A 17,006-nucleotide genomic window follows, 5' to 3' on the forward strand; every position below is an offset into this window, starting at 1 on the left:
CTTTATGTCCCACATCAAAGTGAGAAGCTCACATGGGAAGCAGAGAGACCAAGACACTGAAGTTTCATGTCCCCAACTGTGATGTGGATTCACCGATGGGAAGGCCCCTGAAGAAGGTCCCTAAGACCCAGGCCCATTCAGCTGCTCAGAACCACGTAAGGCACCTGAACAGAGAGCCCTCTCAGGGAAGCCCCAGGGGAAACCCACCCAGCCACCTGGGGGCCCTGCTCACTTGCGCATCAGCTTCTTTACTTCCCGATCTTCCTCCTCTTGGAGCTTCTGAATGAAGCTTTTAAGCACAGGCATCTCAAACTTTATATACTGGGCCACCTGGGGAGGAAGAAGTAAGTTTGGCGTGCATGCCCCTTCCCAGCATCATTCCAATGCCTTCTGGAGTCTCTCTCACGTAAGGCACACAGAGCCTCCAGAAATCTACTTCTGCCTTACTCCAGGATTTCCTTAAGGCAGGAGCCAAGCCTCATTCTTCTCAAGGCTGGCATGGAGTCTGCAGTGAAGACCCCTCCATTCACATGACACCCATGTCATTATGTCCCACTTGTCATCTCATGTATCCAGTCCCTGCTGAGGTGATGTCAAACATGCCATAGCACTCGGTCTTGATTCTGTGATGCAGAGAAAGACCTGAACCCATGATATTTCATCCACCTCTCTGCTCTCCCCTAAGAGAATTTAAGGCACGGTGACTCAGGATGATGACTGTGTCTCAGGTCTCAAACAGGCATCCAAAGGTGAACTTGATCCTGAGAGGCTATGGGGGTAGGGTGGCTCCTGAAGTTAAATGACTATTCCTTCCTTCCCCACCAGAACCCCTACCCTACTCTATCCACTCTTCTCCATGGGAGAAGTACATTTCTCCAACCTCTTCCTGTTGGACTTGGCTGTGGTCAGTGGAATGTTATGGTGACATACAGCAAGTCTGTAGAGGCTTCAAATGAGCTCACACGGTTTGGCCTGGTCTCTTGCACTCTAGCCACCTGCCGTGAGAAGTGTACCTCGGTAGCGACTGCCCCTTGCGCCTGGGTCTCTGAATAAGACATGCAACTCAGACCCTCATCCCCTAGCCTAGAACAGAGCTGCTGCTACCAGCCTGCAGAATCCTGAGCAAAAAGTAAATGTTTGCTGTCATCAGTGGCTAAAATTTGGGGACGTTTCTTACTGTAACAGAAACTAATACACTTCTTGGAGTTGCTAAGAGAGAGTTTGCAGAAACTTCTCGGCCATCGTATAGTATCCCAGAAAGGCTTGAGACATTTACTTCTCTATGGAAATCACTTTGTGCCTGAACATTCCTCCAACAACTCCCACAGGGCACACCCTCAGCCTAGTCTCTGCATCCACTCCCCTGGCCCCACGGACACTACTTCTTCAACAGGATCTTGCATTGAGGAATGGCAATGAAATTGGGCACTGTCCTTGACCAAAAATCAAGCTATACCCCAGCTGCAGGTAGCTCAAACAAACCTCCACCCCCCTGAGTACAGTCCATCGACTGAAAAAGGACTCACATCATAGGTGACTTCCTCCACCTGGTCCTTCTCCATGAGGAACACCTTGGAGACCTGCTCACACGGGCCCTGGAGGATTCGGGCAATCAGCGGGTAATCGGTGTTCTTCAGCTTCTGTTTTTCTGGAACCACACACAGCCAGGAGCAGCCCTGAGTTCGGCCTGAGGCCTTTGTCACCATAAGTAGGGGTCAACTCAGGGGCCCAAATGGACCAGGCACCTTAGAAGATGCGGCCATACAAGTCAGGAGACCGATTTGCAAATAAACAATTCAATAGGTGCAGCTCAAAGCAACCATTCCGTCTCCTCCCTCCCCAACAATAATACTTCATGCCTCAAACACTTTGGAAGATGCTGCAATGGAAGCATTGGTTTTAACTGTCTCTCGGGAAAACCCAGTTCCTTTCAGTTAGGTTTTAGGATGTGTTTGCGGACCACACATGACATTCCACCAGTCTGGCAGACAAACAGCATTTGAAAGTTTCCAAACGGTAAATGAGAAGCAAATGAGGCAGAGGGTGTTTTGTTTTGTTTTTTAACTTGCTATTTTGAGTTAATTCAAAGTCTTAAAAGCACGCTGTGTTCCTCAGACTTACCACCACTGGTATGGACCACATACAAAGCAAACTCTTCCGCAGAATTCTCGATCTGAATGAGAAGCAAAAGATGCTTGCTGAAAGCAGGTATTACACATGTGAACTTTGGGCAATTCCGGCCTTATCACTGCAAAGCTAAGTAGACTTTAGTCTTTTTTCAGGGGAGGGCTATTTATCTGCATGCAGCTCGCAGAAGTGATAAGGAACTGGGGCAGCGGGCTAAGTTATCAATAATAACAGATAAGGGCTAACATTTATGGGGCTGGGTGAGGTGTTTCTACACACCTTACATTTTAATTTGCCGAATACAACAACCCCGTAACGGGGTCCTGTTGTCCTCATTTTACAGATGAGGAAGCAGAAGCACAGAGAGCTTAAGTAACTTGCCCAACTCATCCAACCAGTGGGTAGGTGATGAATGAGGACTTGAATCCAGAGCCTGTACCCTTAGGCCCCTCGGTGACACTGGCTTCCATTAAAACAGGAATACCTGGTCTCCCAAAGATTTATAGAAAGGGGATTGTGGAAAACACACAGAGTAACAAGACTTTTAAAACACTCATGCACCGTAACTTACACATCTACTGAAGATGTGTAAGTTTCAAAGTAGGTTCCCCAACTGTATTCCAGAAGTTAATCTGCGCACAGGACCCCAAACTGGTTGTCAGGCCCACGGCCCTTCCAGGGGCCCATAAAGCACTGAGGGCTGGTGCTGCTCAGGCTTCGGTGGCATCGGAATTCCCTACCAGCTTGGGTGAGCAGGTTCCCTGGCCTCACCTCCGAGCTTCAGATTCAGCCACTCTGATTCAGGGGTGGGGCTCGAGAAGCTGCTTTTCTAACACGCTCCCACGTGATGCTGATGCCCAGGGTCTGAAAAACTCAAACTTCTGCCTGGTACCTCCCTTACCACACGCTCTCCACAGCCCCCACCTCTATACCTCTGGGGCCCCCAGGACACACGTGCTGCCCATCCAAGCCAACCAGCAGAGGAAACTTGCCTTGAATTTGTTGAGCAGCAGCTTGAGGACCTGCGGGGTGGTCATGGTGCTGTTGATGCGGACGTTGGTGACGGAGCCATAGGCCGGGGTAAACACCGACGTCTGCCAACAGAGGAGTCCAGCTCAGGGTGGGAGTGGGGACAAGGACAGGGCTAAAACCCAGGAATCCCACCCCGTTACCTGGGGTAAAGGGCCCAGGGATGATCACTCTCAAGCTGTGCTCCCTGACAGCCTCCGAATAACCTGGCAAACGCTGGGCTTTGATGTCAACAAGAGCCCTCAGCTTTGTGCAGCTCAGGGGTCTGAGATCTCCAAGTAGCAGGGTTGGGGCAGGGGAATAAGACTAAATAAGGGAGGCCCTCTCTTCCAATAAAACACGCACAAAGTCCCTTCCACTGCGACTTCAACACGAGGAGGACTCTGACCACTCTCCCACGATGTACCTGCTTCTAAGGCCAGATTTGAACCAGGAAGCAGGAGGGAAGGCGGGTCAGCTAATTGGGGTGGGGAAGGTGGGCTCCTGATGCGCCCTCCTCTGAGTCCCACAGCTCTGCTTGGGAGGCTGCCCTTAGTTCATGGAAAAGTCGGACCACACAGCAGCTGGGAGGCACACGGAGCAGTAAGAGAGTAACACTGGGATTGGCTGGTATCTGACGAGGGTCATCTGTGGGGTCCTCTCACCCGCCACCTAGGGCGTCTCCTGACCCGGGATCCCTTGTTCCTCACAGAGCCAGCAGCCCACCCACAACTCAAAGGCTGAACAGCAAACACTTGGCTTCCCAGGTGTCTGTAGCCCTGAAGTGGCAGCTGCTTAGGAAGGGGCTTTGCCCTCCTTCAGGCTGTCCCGCGGTCCCCCACCCCACACCACCCTGTCCCCTCTACCTTGTGGTTGTAGAAATGGCCATTGATGGAGAAGCGGTGGCGTCTGATTCGCCGCTGGTCACTGGGTGTCCTCACATTGCCCCGGCGACGCACCCCAACATCACTGCGTGTACGCATCAGCTGCGGGGTATCTTCCTGCAGGGGCTTCAGGCCCCTGGAGTCTGAGAGGGAAGGGGGAAAGGAGCTCCATCTGCCTGGGCCCAGCATGTGGCAGTTTGCACATGGTGCCCTCTTGGTGGCGAACACTACAGCACCCACCATCTCCCCAAAAACATATTTTATAAAATCAGTATTTCCTCCTGGGGGGAAACACAACGCAAACTTTCCTGAGAAGCAATACAGTGACGACGTTCAGAGCACAGACTTCGGAGCCAGACTCCCAGATTCACACTGCAACTCTACCATTACTATACAATGCCAACCTCTCTTGCCTCCGTTTCCTCATCTATAAAATGGGGATAAAAATAGACCTCACCTCATGGGATTGTTGTGAGGCTTTAAATGAGTTAACTCGTGGAGAGCACTTAGAACAGTGCCAGGCACAGGATAAGCATGATACAAGGGCTTGAGAGATATTGCAAACTGACTACCTGTCAAAATTACAAATGTACATGGCCTCAGACCCAGCGATGCCACCTGAAAGAACCCTGCAGATACTGGCAAATGTGTGAAATGACACATCAGCAAGGCCACTGACTGCAGCCTTGTCTGTAATAATAGCAAAGGACTGGTAATGACTTAAATATCCATCAGTAGGGAAGGATTACAGAAGTGGCCATTTTTCTGCACGACGGAATACTGCAGAGCTATGAAAATGCAGACGTTCCTTGTGGATTTGTATGGAACACTCCTCGAGATGAACTGATAAATAGAAACAGGAGTGTGCAAACACTACCACTTACGCAAAAGGGGGAAGGAAAGAAATGCCATCCAACTACAGAGGTTTGTGGGTGTGCGTTTGCTTCTATTTGTAAAGAGTATCTCAGGAGGCGGGACTTCAGGTGGCTCTATGGAGGGAACTGCAGCGATGAGGACCGTACTTGGCCGTGTATAATGCGCACCCACATTTTTGGCCCACACTTTCACTAAAAAAATCTTTCATTTCAATTTTTATTTACTTATATTCAAATACTTTTCTTGTATTATAAACAAATTTTAGCATTTACTTTTGAACATATTATGGTACAAGAAATTTTATGTAACAAAAAATTATAAAACACAAGGACAGATACAAAGTATTTCAGGTGCTGCCCATATATAATGTGCATCTTCATGCTGCCCTCAAAAGTCTGGGCAACAAAGTGCATAAAATATGATAGATGACATGGAAAACTTTAAATTCTTTTTAATATTTTTGAATCTGGAATCATGTGGATTTTATTTATTCAGAAAATAAATAACCGTTAACAACATCTACCACATTAGTCTTCATACAGCAGTTGGCCCCAAGCTGGAGGCTCCTCCCACCACACGTGTACCTGTGGGGTTTGAGGTCTGGTCACTCTCGGCTGCAGTGTCCACCTCTGTGATCTGAATGTCGGGCATGGTGAGGGGCTTCAGGATGGTGCTGGGGGCAGAAAACAGACAAGAGAGTCTGGTTCAGCCCCTGTGGGGAGACTCACCCACTCCCACCCCACCCCACTTCTGCACAGGGAGCACTCTGCTTGCGCCAGGCTGGGGATAAAGGATTTGGATGGGCTGTGCTGACTGTCCCAGGAGGCTAGGTCAGCTCCAGGCTGAGCACTGGGTGAGGAGGGGGAGGTCTGGAGAGAGAAGATGCTCAGTCCCTGCAGCTGCAGCCCCAGAAGCACCCAATTCATCAAGGCCAGGCTAGAGAACCACAAAGAACAAAACCCATGCGTTGCTTGCACTGAATTTCTAAGCATGCGTGGCTTCTGTAGCTTATTTGAAAATCCCCAATAATAGCCATTTATTTCTCGGGACAAGGTGCCAGTTCTGATCCACTTCTGTCGGAGAAATAACTCAGAAATTGCTTTGGCATCTAAGAGGAATGGAAAGTAATAGGTCGGCTCTACAAGGGTCAGGGCGGCTTTGGAAGGGGCACTGGTGGCGGCGTTGTCAGGGTTGCAGGGACTGAGCAGCGCTCTTGAACCACGCTGGAGAAAGGGCCTCAGGCAGGCCGCCTGAGCTGAGACCTGCTGCCGCCACAATAACTGGCAAATAACTCCTCAAACCCAAAAAGGGCAATGGGAGCAGCTCACAGGAACACCCCCGAAATCAACAGAGGATTTGGCCAGAAAGGAGAACCCCATGTAACAACGAGGACCATCCCATGATGAGAAGAGCGTGGGTTCATTGGGACCCAGTAGATAGACAGGACTCATGTTCAGGGGATGATAGTTGTAAGGGAAGACAATTAAAATGGAAAAATCTAAAGGAACTTCCTATTATAGTTTAACCTGTGACTTCTGACCCCAGAATGGAACTGGTCAGAGCCTCTTGGGAATGGCGAACACTCAGCACCCTCTCCTCCTTTGTCCGAAGCTCTCTTTCTCGCTGAAGCAGAAACTCGTCTCAGCATCCTTCTTAACACAGTGGCCCAGGCATTCACTGTATTATAACAGGCATCTGGGACAATATTATTTACCTTCTGAAAACTCACAGTATTTGCAGGTTTTAAGAACCAACAGTCAGCTTGATGCCACAAGGAAGGGAAAAGAAACCAGTGTGCGGAGTGAAGGACCCTTTAGCAGGCCCTGCCAAAGGCCACATGGTCTAACGAAGTTTCAGAAATCATCTCTCGTCTGGGAGTCGGGTGGGGCTGTGGAAAGTTTGGCCCATTGGAAATCAAGTACAGTAAAAGTGCTGAATGCAAAGCAGAGTGTGAAAACAGCAAAAACAGATGAAATCAGAGAGCCACGGCCAGACATCGCAGCATCTGGTGGGATGGGCAGAGCCTTTTCTCCTTAAATGCTCTTGGAAAACAACCAGATCAGCTCCCGGGCTTGGCCACAATGCAGGTTCCTCTCAACTTCAGAGAAAGATAGCTTTGGCTGTGGAGTTTAACAAAACGTTCAGTGTGGCGAACAGAGGAGGCTTGGTTCTCATTTAAAATAGAAAAACCATCATCACTGTGGTTTTGGCTGAGAGACTGGCATGCTCAACCCGTGCTCTGGTCAGAAGGCAGTCAGCATCAGCAAGTTTCAAGATGAAACAGGCTAGTCACTTGACCCTAAAAACTGAAGTCCCAGAAAGACAGTAAGGAGGGTGTGCCTTACTAGATGCACTTAGCTACTCATCTGGCAGTGGAGGGAGTGGGGAAAAGGCTGTCTTCACAGGTCTTCCAGTGGGGACTCAGAAGAGAGGACCTCCCAGATTACTGACCGTCATACCACCACACACCCAGCTTGGCTGGCTCGGACAGGATCTGATATTCCTCTTCCTCTTCTGGGTTTCCCCAAGACATGGAAAGCTCTGGTCTGAAGGTTCGAGACCTCAATGTCTGCAGAGCAGGGTCTCTCTATGGGGTGGTCCCAGGGGGAAGATGCTGGGGCATCAGGTGTCCTGGCAGAAATGTGCAGGCTGGGCCTGGCTGGCTGCTACCAATGCCTCTCAGAGACTTGAGAATTCTCCTTGAGGCAGGACACTGCTCGCCAGGCTTTGGTGCTTCTCTCTGACCCAGTGTCTCTCCTCCTCACTCTGACTGTCACTCAGTAACTGGTGACAGGTGTGGAAGCCTGATCACACCAGTGGCTGCCCCTCTCTCCTCTTCTCAGAGCAGAACAGGTAGGAACAGGAGCTGGGGTCAAGGCTGGCTGGAAGAAGGTGGTGTCTACCCGCTCAAGAACATACAGAAGCCCCAGACACCCCTAGTCCTTACTCACCCCTGAGCCCCCAAGTTACAGCCAGAGTGCCAGGAGGAAGAGGAGGGAGGGGGGCGAATGCGCTCGTTGTCATCCTGCATCTGCAGACGGATGGGCCGGCGCAGCCCCCAGGAGATGTTCAGCAGCCCCTCCACGATGAACTCATCTTCTTCCTGACCACAAAGCAATTGGTGTGGTGAGTCCAAAAGAGAAAAGCCCAGCAGAAGCCAGCACCATGCTGGGGGCCACTGACAGCATCCTGAATGGGTCCTGGCCGCACGCACCTGAGCTATATCCACACCCAGCTCCAGTACACCCTCCACTGTAAACTACCCTGAGGCCATGAAGGTGACCTCGCAGGTCAGCACACAAGTTGCCTGGAAATTCAAGTACACGTGTGCAAATTATAAAAATGGGGTGTTTTTTATACTACTGACTTCAAAGAAAGAAGAATACATCTCTTAAAGTAATGTGAAACTAGCCTTTCTAACAGAATTAGCTTTTTGCCCCTCCTCTTTTATGGAAAATGATGTCTTTAGCTACAACATATGTTCAGCAATGTGACCTGCTGGGTGAAGGAGATTTAAAGTAATAGTTCTCCAAGTTTACTCTACACAATATATGCAGAATATTCTAGCAGAACAGAGAATACAGAGTCCTCTACCGACCAGTTGTCACCTTAAAAGGGGTGTTGAGTCATCAAGAGTTGGGAGATGTTATGTCGATCAGACTTCTTAACAGCAGAGCTCCCCAGAGCCTATAATGAGCTAATGCGCTATGTTGTGACTCTCTAAGAGGTGAATAAATCTTGCAAGAATTCCAAATTTATACTCAAGGGTGATTCTCTAATAAGAAGGTAAATGTGAAACCCTTCTAAAGGCATTTGCATAATCCAGAGAAACGGATCTCATTTATGACCATAAAACTCTTTCCACCAAGCATTTCGAGAATTTCTTCTATAGGACACGCCTCAAAAAAGCTACTTAAGGACAAAAATCTTGTTAATGGCCCAGCCACTAATCAGTAGAAACTTTGAGGTCAGTGCCTAAAATGGTCAGGCTTTGTTTCCCAAGCCTCAGAAAAAGGCCTGAGCCATGGACACATCTTCGGGACAAGCCCCATGGATGAAAATGATAGCTAACCGGTGGGCAACCAATCTGAGCCCCAGATCATCCTTAGAGGGGGAGGGGGGATAAAAGAATGCAGGAGAGGAGCTGAGCAACTTCAGGACATTTGTGGATCTTGGGGAGAAAGACTTTGTTTAAGTACCAACTGCATATATGGCCTTCTAGGTGGTCAAGGCTGGCATCATTACTTACATTACATTCTAATAGCACAGAATTTAACCCACAGTAGGGCTTTGCCTGAGTTGACTTGTTTGAGGGACACAGAAAAGGTCACCGCATCCACATACTATCCGCAATAGTCCGCCTTAGTAGCTGAAATTCTACCATCTGATATCTTTTGCTATGGTTTAAGTCACCATAGCTTGATAACCTGAAAATGTGTTTAGAAGGGTATTACACATGCCTTCTTATCAGTCAAGAACACTTCAGTATAAATTACTCTGCCAGGCTCCTATACAGCTCCCACCTATCTGATAACGGGCTTTACAGAAATGGATACAGGATGAGTAAGCTTAGATGCAGGATGGGGGCTGGGGAAAGACAGCTGGAAAACAAACGGCATTCCAAGAAGGCACCTCAGGAAGGCTGCTGCAGTTGTGGAGAAAAGTGAGGGGAACCACCAGAGCTTAAGTGGTTGTGTGTGTAAACAGAGGCCCAAATGTGTAAACAGAGGACTAGGTTCCTGAATTGCCCAAATGAAGAAGCCTGCTTGAGAGCCATCCAAAAAGGTCATTTCACAAAAGCCCCCCTTTGGAGAGCTCCCCTCAGTGAGCAGGTGCTAGCGCAGCCTCATATCCAAGGCATGTCTCTGGAACAGAAAAGCTCACCCTTTCTGGAACAACTTTGGACCTGGGGTCTCCTTCCAAAGAACACCAGGATCTCCTGTTAATATCCTAAAGGAGAAGCCACTCACTGTGGCAGGAGGGACAGGGACCCAGAACACAGGGCCCCTCAGGCCCCAGAAACATGGAGACAAAGTCTGGGCTGGCCTTCCAATGAGGGAGGCTCCCCTGGGGACTCCTCACCTCACGGTGTCGGAGCTGCAAATTCTGGCCTTCATAGTACAAGTTGTAGGTCTTCAGATGCAAGAGAAGTTCATTCCTGGGCGGGGGGAAATACGAGAGGTATAAGAGACTTAGCCAAAGCCACTTATAATGCAGTTGTTCCTTCTTTTCTCACCTCTAACCTGGCCCTCAGTCACCCCAGTCTGGGTGCTTGTCCACACGTGTGTACACGCACACACACCGGGTCCTACTGCCACCCCCATCACCACCTTTCCCCAGGATCAAGGTCAAGAGTAAACACCACCTAGAAGAGACTGAAGGTGAAAGAAAAGCAACTCTAGAAAACCAAGGCAGCCTCGCCTGCTGATGAAAGCTGGCAGCTCTGACGATACTCCTCAAACCCAAGCTATGTAAGCAGTCACATAGCAAGCTATGTACTAAGCCACAGGTTCACAGAGGCAACCACACTTCAGACCCATAGGCAGGGTTTCTCCTGCCTCTCAGTCTTCCCTCCTTCATGAATGCTGGGAATCAGGAGAGGACAATCCCTGCAGGCTTTTTTCACAAGACTCAGAAACTTCTAGGCTTTTGAGAAAGTTAAAAGGGACAGGTCTGGTCCCACTGACTCATCCTTCATGGACATGACCTTATTATGTGTTTAAAAACGTATGAACTCCCATCAACAGTGGAATGGATGAATAAAGGCAGCTACAGTCACACAATGGGAGGTTATATGGCAATGAGAATATGAATGAACTACACACAACGTAGAAGGATCTCACAGATTCTATGTTGAGTAAAAGCTAGACATGAAAGAGCAGATATTGTATGACTCCATTCATATAAAGTTCAAAGTGGGTGTCTGAATTCAGGATAGTGGTTCACCTTGGGGAGTAGCGACTAGAAGCGGGCATGAAAGGGCTTCTGGGCCCTGGCAATATTCTATTCTATGGGCTTTTGTCTTCTTATTCTATTCTAGGTGCTTTTTGTTTATTGAAAGTTTTTTTTAACTTATAAGTCCCATCTAAAGCCTGATACCAGGCCTTCTTAGCTGCTAAGTACTGGTTTCCAAGTGTTCCTCTGGGACACAGCTCTACTGAGCATGGGGGAGAGAGGGCTTGCGCCCTTTGTGATCAGGGAGAGCCCTTGTTAAACCTGAGAACAGTCTGATCGAGTTTTGTTTAAAATGTGTGGTGTGCATGAGGACTTGGCGGGGGGAAGCTCAAGGAGGCTGCTGTGTACTGTTGCCTGTTTTCAGACAGCGGCGATGAGTAGGGTCCTCCTGAATCCAGCCATTCCATGGGGGTGTGTGGGGCCATGCCAGAGGTCAAAGCCCTGGCTGGAAATTCTAAGAAGCTCTTGACAAGCTCGACCCAGACAAACTGGAATAATCCTATGCAAGCCAAAATGAATTAGTAAAAAATGTAGCTCCAAATAACTTAAACCTAAAACTGTTTGGTACTTTTGAACACACAGGAGAAGTCACCAGGGAAATGCACCCATGAGGTGATAGAGAATGACCTTGATCTCCCCCGACCGTGTGTCTGTAGGTGGCCAAGGCATCTCAAATAATAAGACAATTTGGACTCAGGAAGGTTAAACATTTAGAAAGACAGAGAGCAGCCAGTATGTGCACATCCCTGTGCTAGATATAAAGATATATCCCGACACTTATAATTCAAAAGAGTCTATTTTGGCTCAGCCCTGTCACATTACCAAAAAGCTGACTTCAAGAGATTTTAGTGCCTACAAAGCAGTGACACTGTCTCCTCCTGCCAGGGGGCACCTGTGCCCATTTTAACCAGAACCGCAGCAGCACAGGTCCTCCACTCAGCGGGGACTCCCCAGGAGATACCACACACAGGACAGTGGGCAGCCACCGTTACTCCTCCTCCTGGAAGCCCTCCAGGAAACCATCTCTTTTGATCTTTCAGAAGTGCCATATCTTGAAGGCCCGTTGTACCTCACTCTCTATGGCCAGGCTTTGGGGACATGTTTTCTAGAGCAGCAACTTGCTGAGGCTCTTACTGTCCACACTTAGCTGCTTACTTAGCTCTTTCTCACACATGAGAGCCCCAGCTCTCTCACGTATAGCGGAGGCATCTCTGCCAGGAGTGTCCATCCACACGGGACTGGCTACTGGGGGCACCACACTATAGAAAAAGTCTTACTTGGAAATGTATTTATCTTTTCCACATGGGACTAGGGAAGTTTGGTGGCTGTAGTCCATTCTTCCTTGCTCTTTTCATCAGAAGGAGAGACCTGTATTTGAAAGGAGAAGACAGAGGTTAGAGTCGCGTTATATCCTTAGGAATCAGCAGAACTTGGGCCCGGGACCAGGGGCACATGACTCTCTGTCCCTTTTCCAGATCCACAGCTTGAGCAGCCCCATGGTGACCCAGGACTAGTGCTGGCTGCTGGCTCTGCTTGCCACGGCCTCGAGGAAACAAAAACACACCCAAAGGAAAGACGACAACCCTTAGACAGCCCCCAAACAAGTGCCCTAGCCACAGAGAATGTTGACACCCAACTTGGTTCCAAAGACAACCAGCGAGTCTTCTGTGAAGAAACCTCCACAACACAGAATACAGATCCATCTGGCAGGGGCAGCTCGGACCCTAACGAGGAATACTAAAGATTGGTAAACCACCTAATAATGCCCAAGTAATGCTGGGCACGATGAATCGCAGCATACACAGCTATAATCACCATTAAAATATGATACTGTGAGGTGGCTCCGTCGCGCAATGGATAGCGCATTGGACTTCTAAAATATGATACTGTGAAGGCAATTTAATTACTGGGAAAATGACAATACATTATGAAAATATAGGTTACAAACCTACGAGTCCACTAATGTTTAAAATGTATATAAGCATAAAATATGTATATATACACATTCATTTGAATCAACATATATTCAGATATTCAATTACATATATGCATATAGACACACATACATATAGTCAGGCCCAACTGTTATCGATAGGTTCTGTGAATTTAAGCAAAACATGTATAATGAACCAATTTTACCACAGGTTAACTGATATAAATGAAAGTTAAGTTCCTAAGGCTTCCCATCAACACTATAATAGAATGCCATCGAATGAAATACATTATCTGAGCCTGCTGTATGAGTGTGTGTGTACAGTGTCATACATGTCTGTGTGTATACATATATATGTCAAGATTTTTCAACTTCAGCACTGTCGACATTTGGGACTAGATCATTCTTTGTCATCCTGTGCATTCATTGGGGGGTGTTTAGCAGCATCCCTAGCCTCCACCCACTAGATGCCAACAGCTGTACCTCCCCAGTCATGACAATCAAAAGTGTCTCCAGACATTAGCAAGTGTCCCCTGGGAGCTCAACTGCCCCATTTGAGAACACATGAGATGCATATATGCATATAAATGAACGAAAAGCTGGCTGTCCCTGGGTAACAGTAGTGCCCGAAGTTTATCACACATTTTATGATGATAATTTTCAAACATAAACTGGCATCTGTTATAATGTTTCCTCTTTCATTTCTGATTTTATTTGAGTCTTCTCTCGTCTTTTCTTTGTCCAGTTGAAGGTTTGCAAACATAAAGTTGCAGAAAGAAGACAACGAGTAGCCATGGCAGAATACCCTTGACATTTACTGTCCTCACTTTATCACACGTCTGTCCATCTATACACGCCTTTACCCATTCAACAACCCACCTTAGAGGAAACCAAAAGGGAAATCAAAAATATCCTGGGAAGTCAAAAATATCTTGGGAAGTCAAAAATATCTTGAGACAAAATTGAAACACAACATACCGAAAGTTGTAACATGCAGAGAAAGTAGTTCTAAGAGGAAAGTTTATAGCAATAAATACCTACATTAATGAAAAATAAAGGTCCACCCAAAACAACCTACTTTTACACACATCAAGGAACTAGAAAAAGAGGAACAAACTAAGCCCCAGATTAGCAGAAAACAAATAACAAGGAGCACAGCAGAAAGAAATGAAATAGAAACCAGAAAAGCAATAGAAAAGATCGATGAAACTAAGAGCTGTTTTTCTGAAAAGATAAACAAAATTAGCAAACCTTTAACTTGTATACCAACAAACTGGATAACCTGGAAAAATAGATAAATCCCTAAAAACATACAACCTACCAAGACTGAATTGTGAAAAAAAGAGACAATCTAAACAGACCAATAACAAGGAAAGTTGAATCAGTAATCAAAAACCTCCCAACAAAGAAAAGCCCAGGCCCAGACTGTTTCACTGGTGAGTACTACCAAACATTTAAAGAAGAATCGAGGCCAATCATTCTGAAACTCTTCCAAAAAGTAAAGAGGAAGGAACACTCCCAAACTCATTTCACAATACCAGCATTACCCTGATACCAAAGCCAGATAAGGGCACTACTAGAAAACAGAAAACTATAGGCCAATATGCTTGATGAATATTAGTGCGAAAATTCTCCACAAAATACTAGCAAACTGAATGCAACGGTGCATTAAATGGATCACACAACATGATCAGTGGGATTTATCCCAGGAATGTAAGAATGATTTAACATACGTAAATCAATAAATGTGATACATCATATTAATCAAATGAAAGATAAAAATCATATGATCATCTTGGAAGATGCAAAAAAGGCCTTTGATAAAATTCAACATCCTTTCATGATAAAAGTTCCAACATATTCAGTACAGAAAGAATGTATTTCAACATAATAAAAGCCAGATATGACAAGCCCAGAGCTAACAGGAAACTCAATGATAAAAACTCAAAGCTACTCCTCTAAGATCAGGAATCAGATAAGGGTACACACTCTCACCTTCACCAGAGCAATCGGGCCAGAAAAATAAGTGAGAGACATCCAAATCAGGAAGGAAGAAGTAAAACCGTCTCTGTACGTAGATGGTATGACCTTATATATAAAAAATCCTAAAGACTCCACCAAAAAACTGTTATACTTAATCAACAAATTCCGTAAAGCTGCAGCATACAAAATCAACATACAAAAATCAGTTGCACATTTACACACTGACAACAAACTATCTGAAAAAGAAATAAAGAAAACAATTCTATTTACAATGGCATCAGAAATAATAACATATTTAGGAGAAAACTTAAGCAAGGAATTAAAATTTCTGTACATTTAAACGTATATAACTCTGATGAAAGAAATCGAAGAAGACAAAAATAAGTGAAAAGATATCACATGTTCACGGATCAGAAGAATATTGTTAAAATGTCAATATTACATAAAGCTAACTCTAGATTCAATATAATTCCTATCAAAAGTCCAGTGGCATTTTTCACAGAAACAGAAAAAAATCCTAAAATTTGTATGGAACCACAAAAGACCTCAAACAGGCAAAGCAATCCTGACAAAAAAGAACAAATCCAGAGGCATCAAACTTCCTGATTTCTAACTACACTACAAAGCTCTAGTAAGCAAAACAGTATGGTGCCAGCACAGACACCAATGGAACAGAATTAAGAGTTCAGAAGTAAACCCATGCATAGATACTCAACGGGAAAACAGCAGTCTCTTAATATTGGAAAAGACTAGATACTCATATGCAAAAATAAAACTGGGCCCTTATCTTACACCACTTACAAAAATTAACTTGAAATGGATTAGACTCAAATGTAAAACCTGAAATTGTAAGCATAAGAAAACACAGAGAAAAAGCTTCTTGGCATTGATCTTGGCAGCAATTTTGTGGATGTGACACCGAAACCACAAGCGACAAAAGCAAAAATAAGTGAGACTACATCAAGATAAAAATACAGCAAAAGAAACAATCAGCAAAATGAAAAAGCAACCTACAGAATAGGAGAAAACTTTTGCACACCATATATGGGGTAAGTGATTAATATACAAAATACTTAAGGAACTCATATAACTCCATAGCAACAAAAATCCCAAATATTCCAAATGATTTAAAAATGAGCAAAGGACCTGAATAGACATTTCTCCAGAGAGTACATACAAATGGCCAATAGCCATAGGAAAAGATGCTCAACATCATTAATCATCAGGAAAATGCAAATGAAAACGACACTGAGACACCACCTTACACCTGTCAGAAAAGTTATCATCAATAAATCAACAAAGAACAAGTGCTGGCGAGGAGGTGGAGAACAGGGAGCCCTCCTGCACTCTCGGTGGGACTGTAAATTGGTGCAGCCACTACAGAAAACAGCATGGAAGTTCCTCACAAAATAAAAAATAAAGCTGCCATATAATCCAGCAATTTCACTTCTGGGTTTATATCTGGGGGGGAAAAAACCACTAATCCAAAAAGATAGATGCAGCCCTATGCTCATTGCAGCATTACTTACAATAGTCAAGATATGGAAGCAATCCAGGTGTCCACCAACAGAGGAATGGATAAAGAAGATGTGACTGATATATATAATGGAATATTACTCGTTAATGAAAAAGAATGAAATCTTGCCATTTGCAACAACATGGATGGACCTAAAGGGTACTATGCTAAGTGAAATGAATCAGAGAAAGACAAACACCATACGATTTCACTTTTAAGTGGAATTTAAAAAATAAATAAATAAAAAAATAAATGAAAAATAACAGAAACAGACCCATAGATACAGAGAACAAGCTGATGGCTGCCCAAGGGGAAGAGCATGCAGGAGTGGGGGAAAAAGACCCAAAACCCAGAAGGCATAATAAAAATATTTGATACCAATCTGTAAAAAATTTAAACTTCCGTTTAAAAAAAAATTTACCCTACCCAAAGTCAAAAGGCAAATGACAAGTTGAGGAAAATATTTACAATATATATGGCAAAAGGCTAATGTCCTTAATATGTACAGGGCTTTAATAAATCAATAGGAAAAGGATTCTACACTCTGTGAAAACGGGCCAAAGGACATGAACAGATAATTCACAGAAAAATGAACACAAATAGCTAATAAACTATGAAATCTTTCTCACCGCTGCATTTTTACTTCCAATTGATATGAAGCCAACAACAAATCATAACATACTAGATATGTTAGAATTTAGCTTTTACTTAAAATTATTCTGAG

The 17,006-nt window shown here is 45.4% G+C and overlaps 1 protein-coding gene across 14 annotated transcripts in view; it reads right to left on the reverse strand.

Annotated features, from left to right (window-relative positions):
- The window catches only part of RASSF2 (Ras association domain family member 2), a 37,314-nt gene that overhangs the window by 5,011 nt on the left and 15,297 nt on the right, over window positions 1–17,006 (reverse strand). For all 14 annotated transcript variants that reach the window (XM_071221782.1, XM_053926672.2, XM_024559678.4 and 11 more), the window contains 9 exons: window positions 12,128–12,218; window positions 9,978–10,053; window positions 7,847–7,998; window positions 5,480–5,568; window positions 4,002–4,162; window positions 3,120–3,221; window positions 2,122–2,173; window positions 1,527–1,648; window positions 233–330 (listed from right to left, as the gene is read on the reverse strand). In XM_071221782.1, coding sequence (XP_071077883.1) covers window positions 233–330; window positions 1,527–1,648; window positions 2,122–2,173; window positions 3,120–3,221; window positions 4,002–4,162; window positions 5,480–5,568; window positions 7,847–7,998; window positions 9,978–10,053; window positions 12,128–12,186 — 911 coding nt within the window. In that variant the 5' untranslated portion in view covers window positions 12,187–12,218. The remainder of the gene's footprint in view (window positions 1–232; window positions 331–1,526; window positions 1,649–2,121; window positions 2,174–3,119; window positions 3,222–4,001; window positions 4,163–5,479; window positions 5,569–7,846; window positions 7,999–9,977; window positions 10,054–12,127; window positions 12,219–17,006) is intronic.

Source organism: Desmodus rotundus, chromosome 6, assembly GCF_022682495.2.
Source record: "Desmodus rotundus isolate HL8 chromosome 6, HLdesRot8A.1, whole genome shotgun sequence".
In the NCBI taxonomy this organism is placed as follows: domain Eukaryota; kingdom Metazoa; phylum Chordata; class Mammalia; order Chiroptera; family Phyllostomidae; genus Desmodus; species Desmodus rotundus.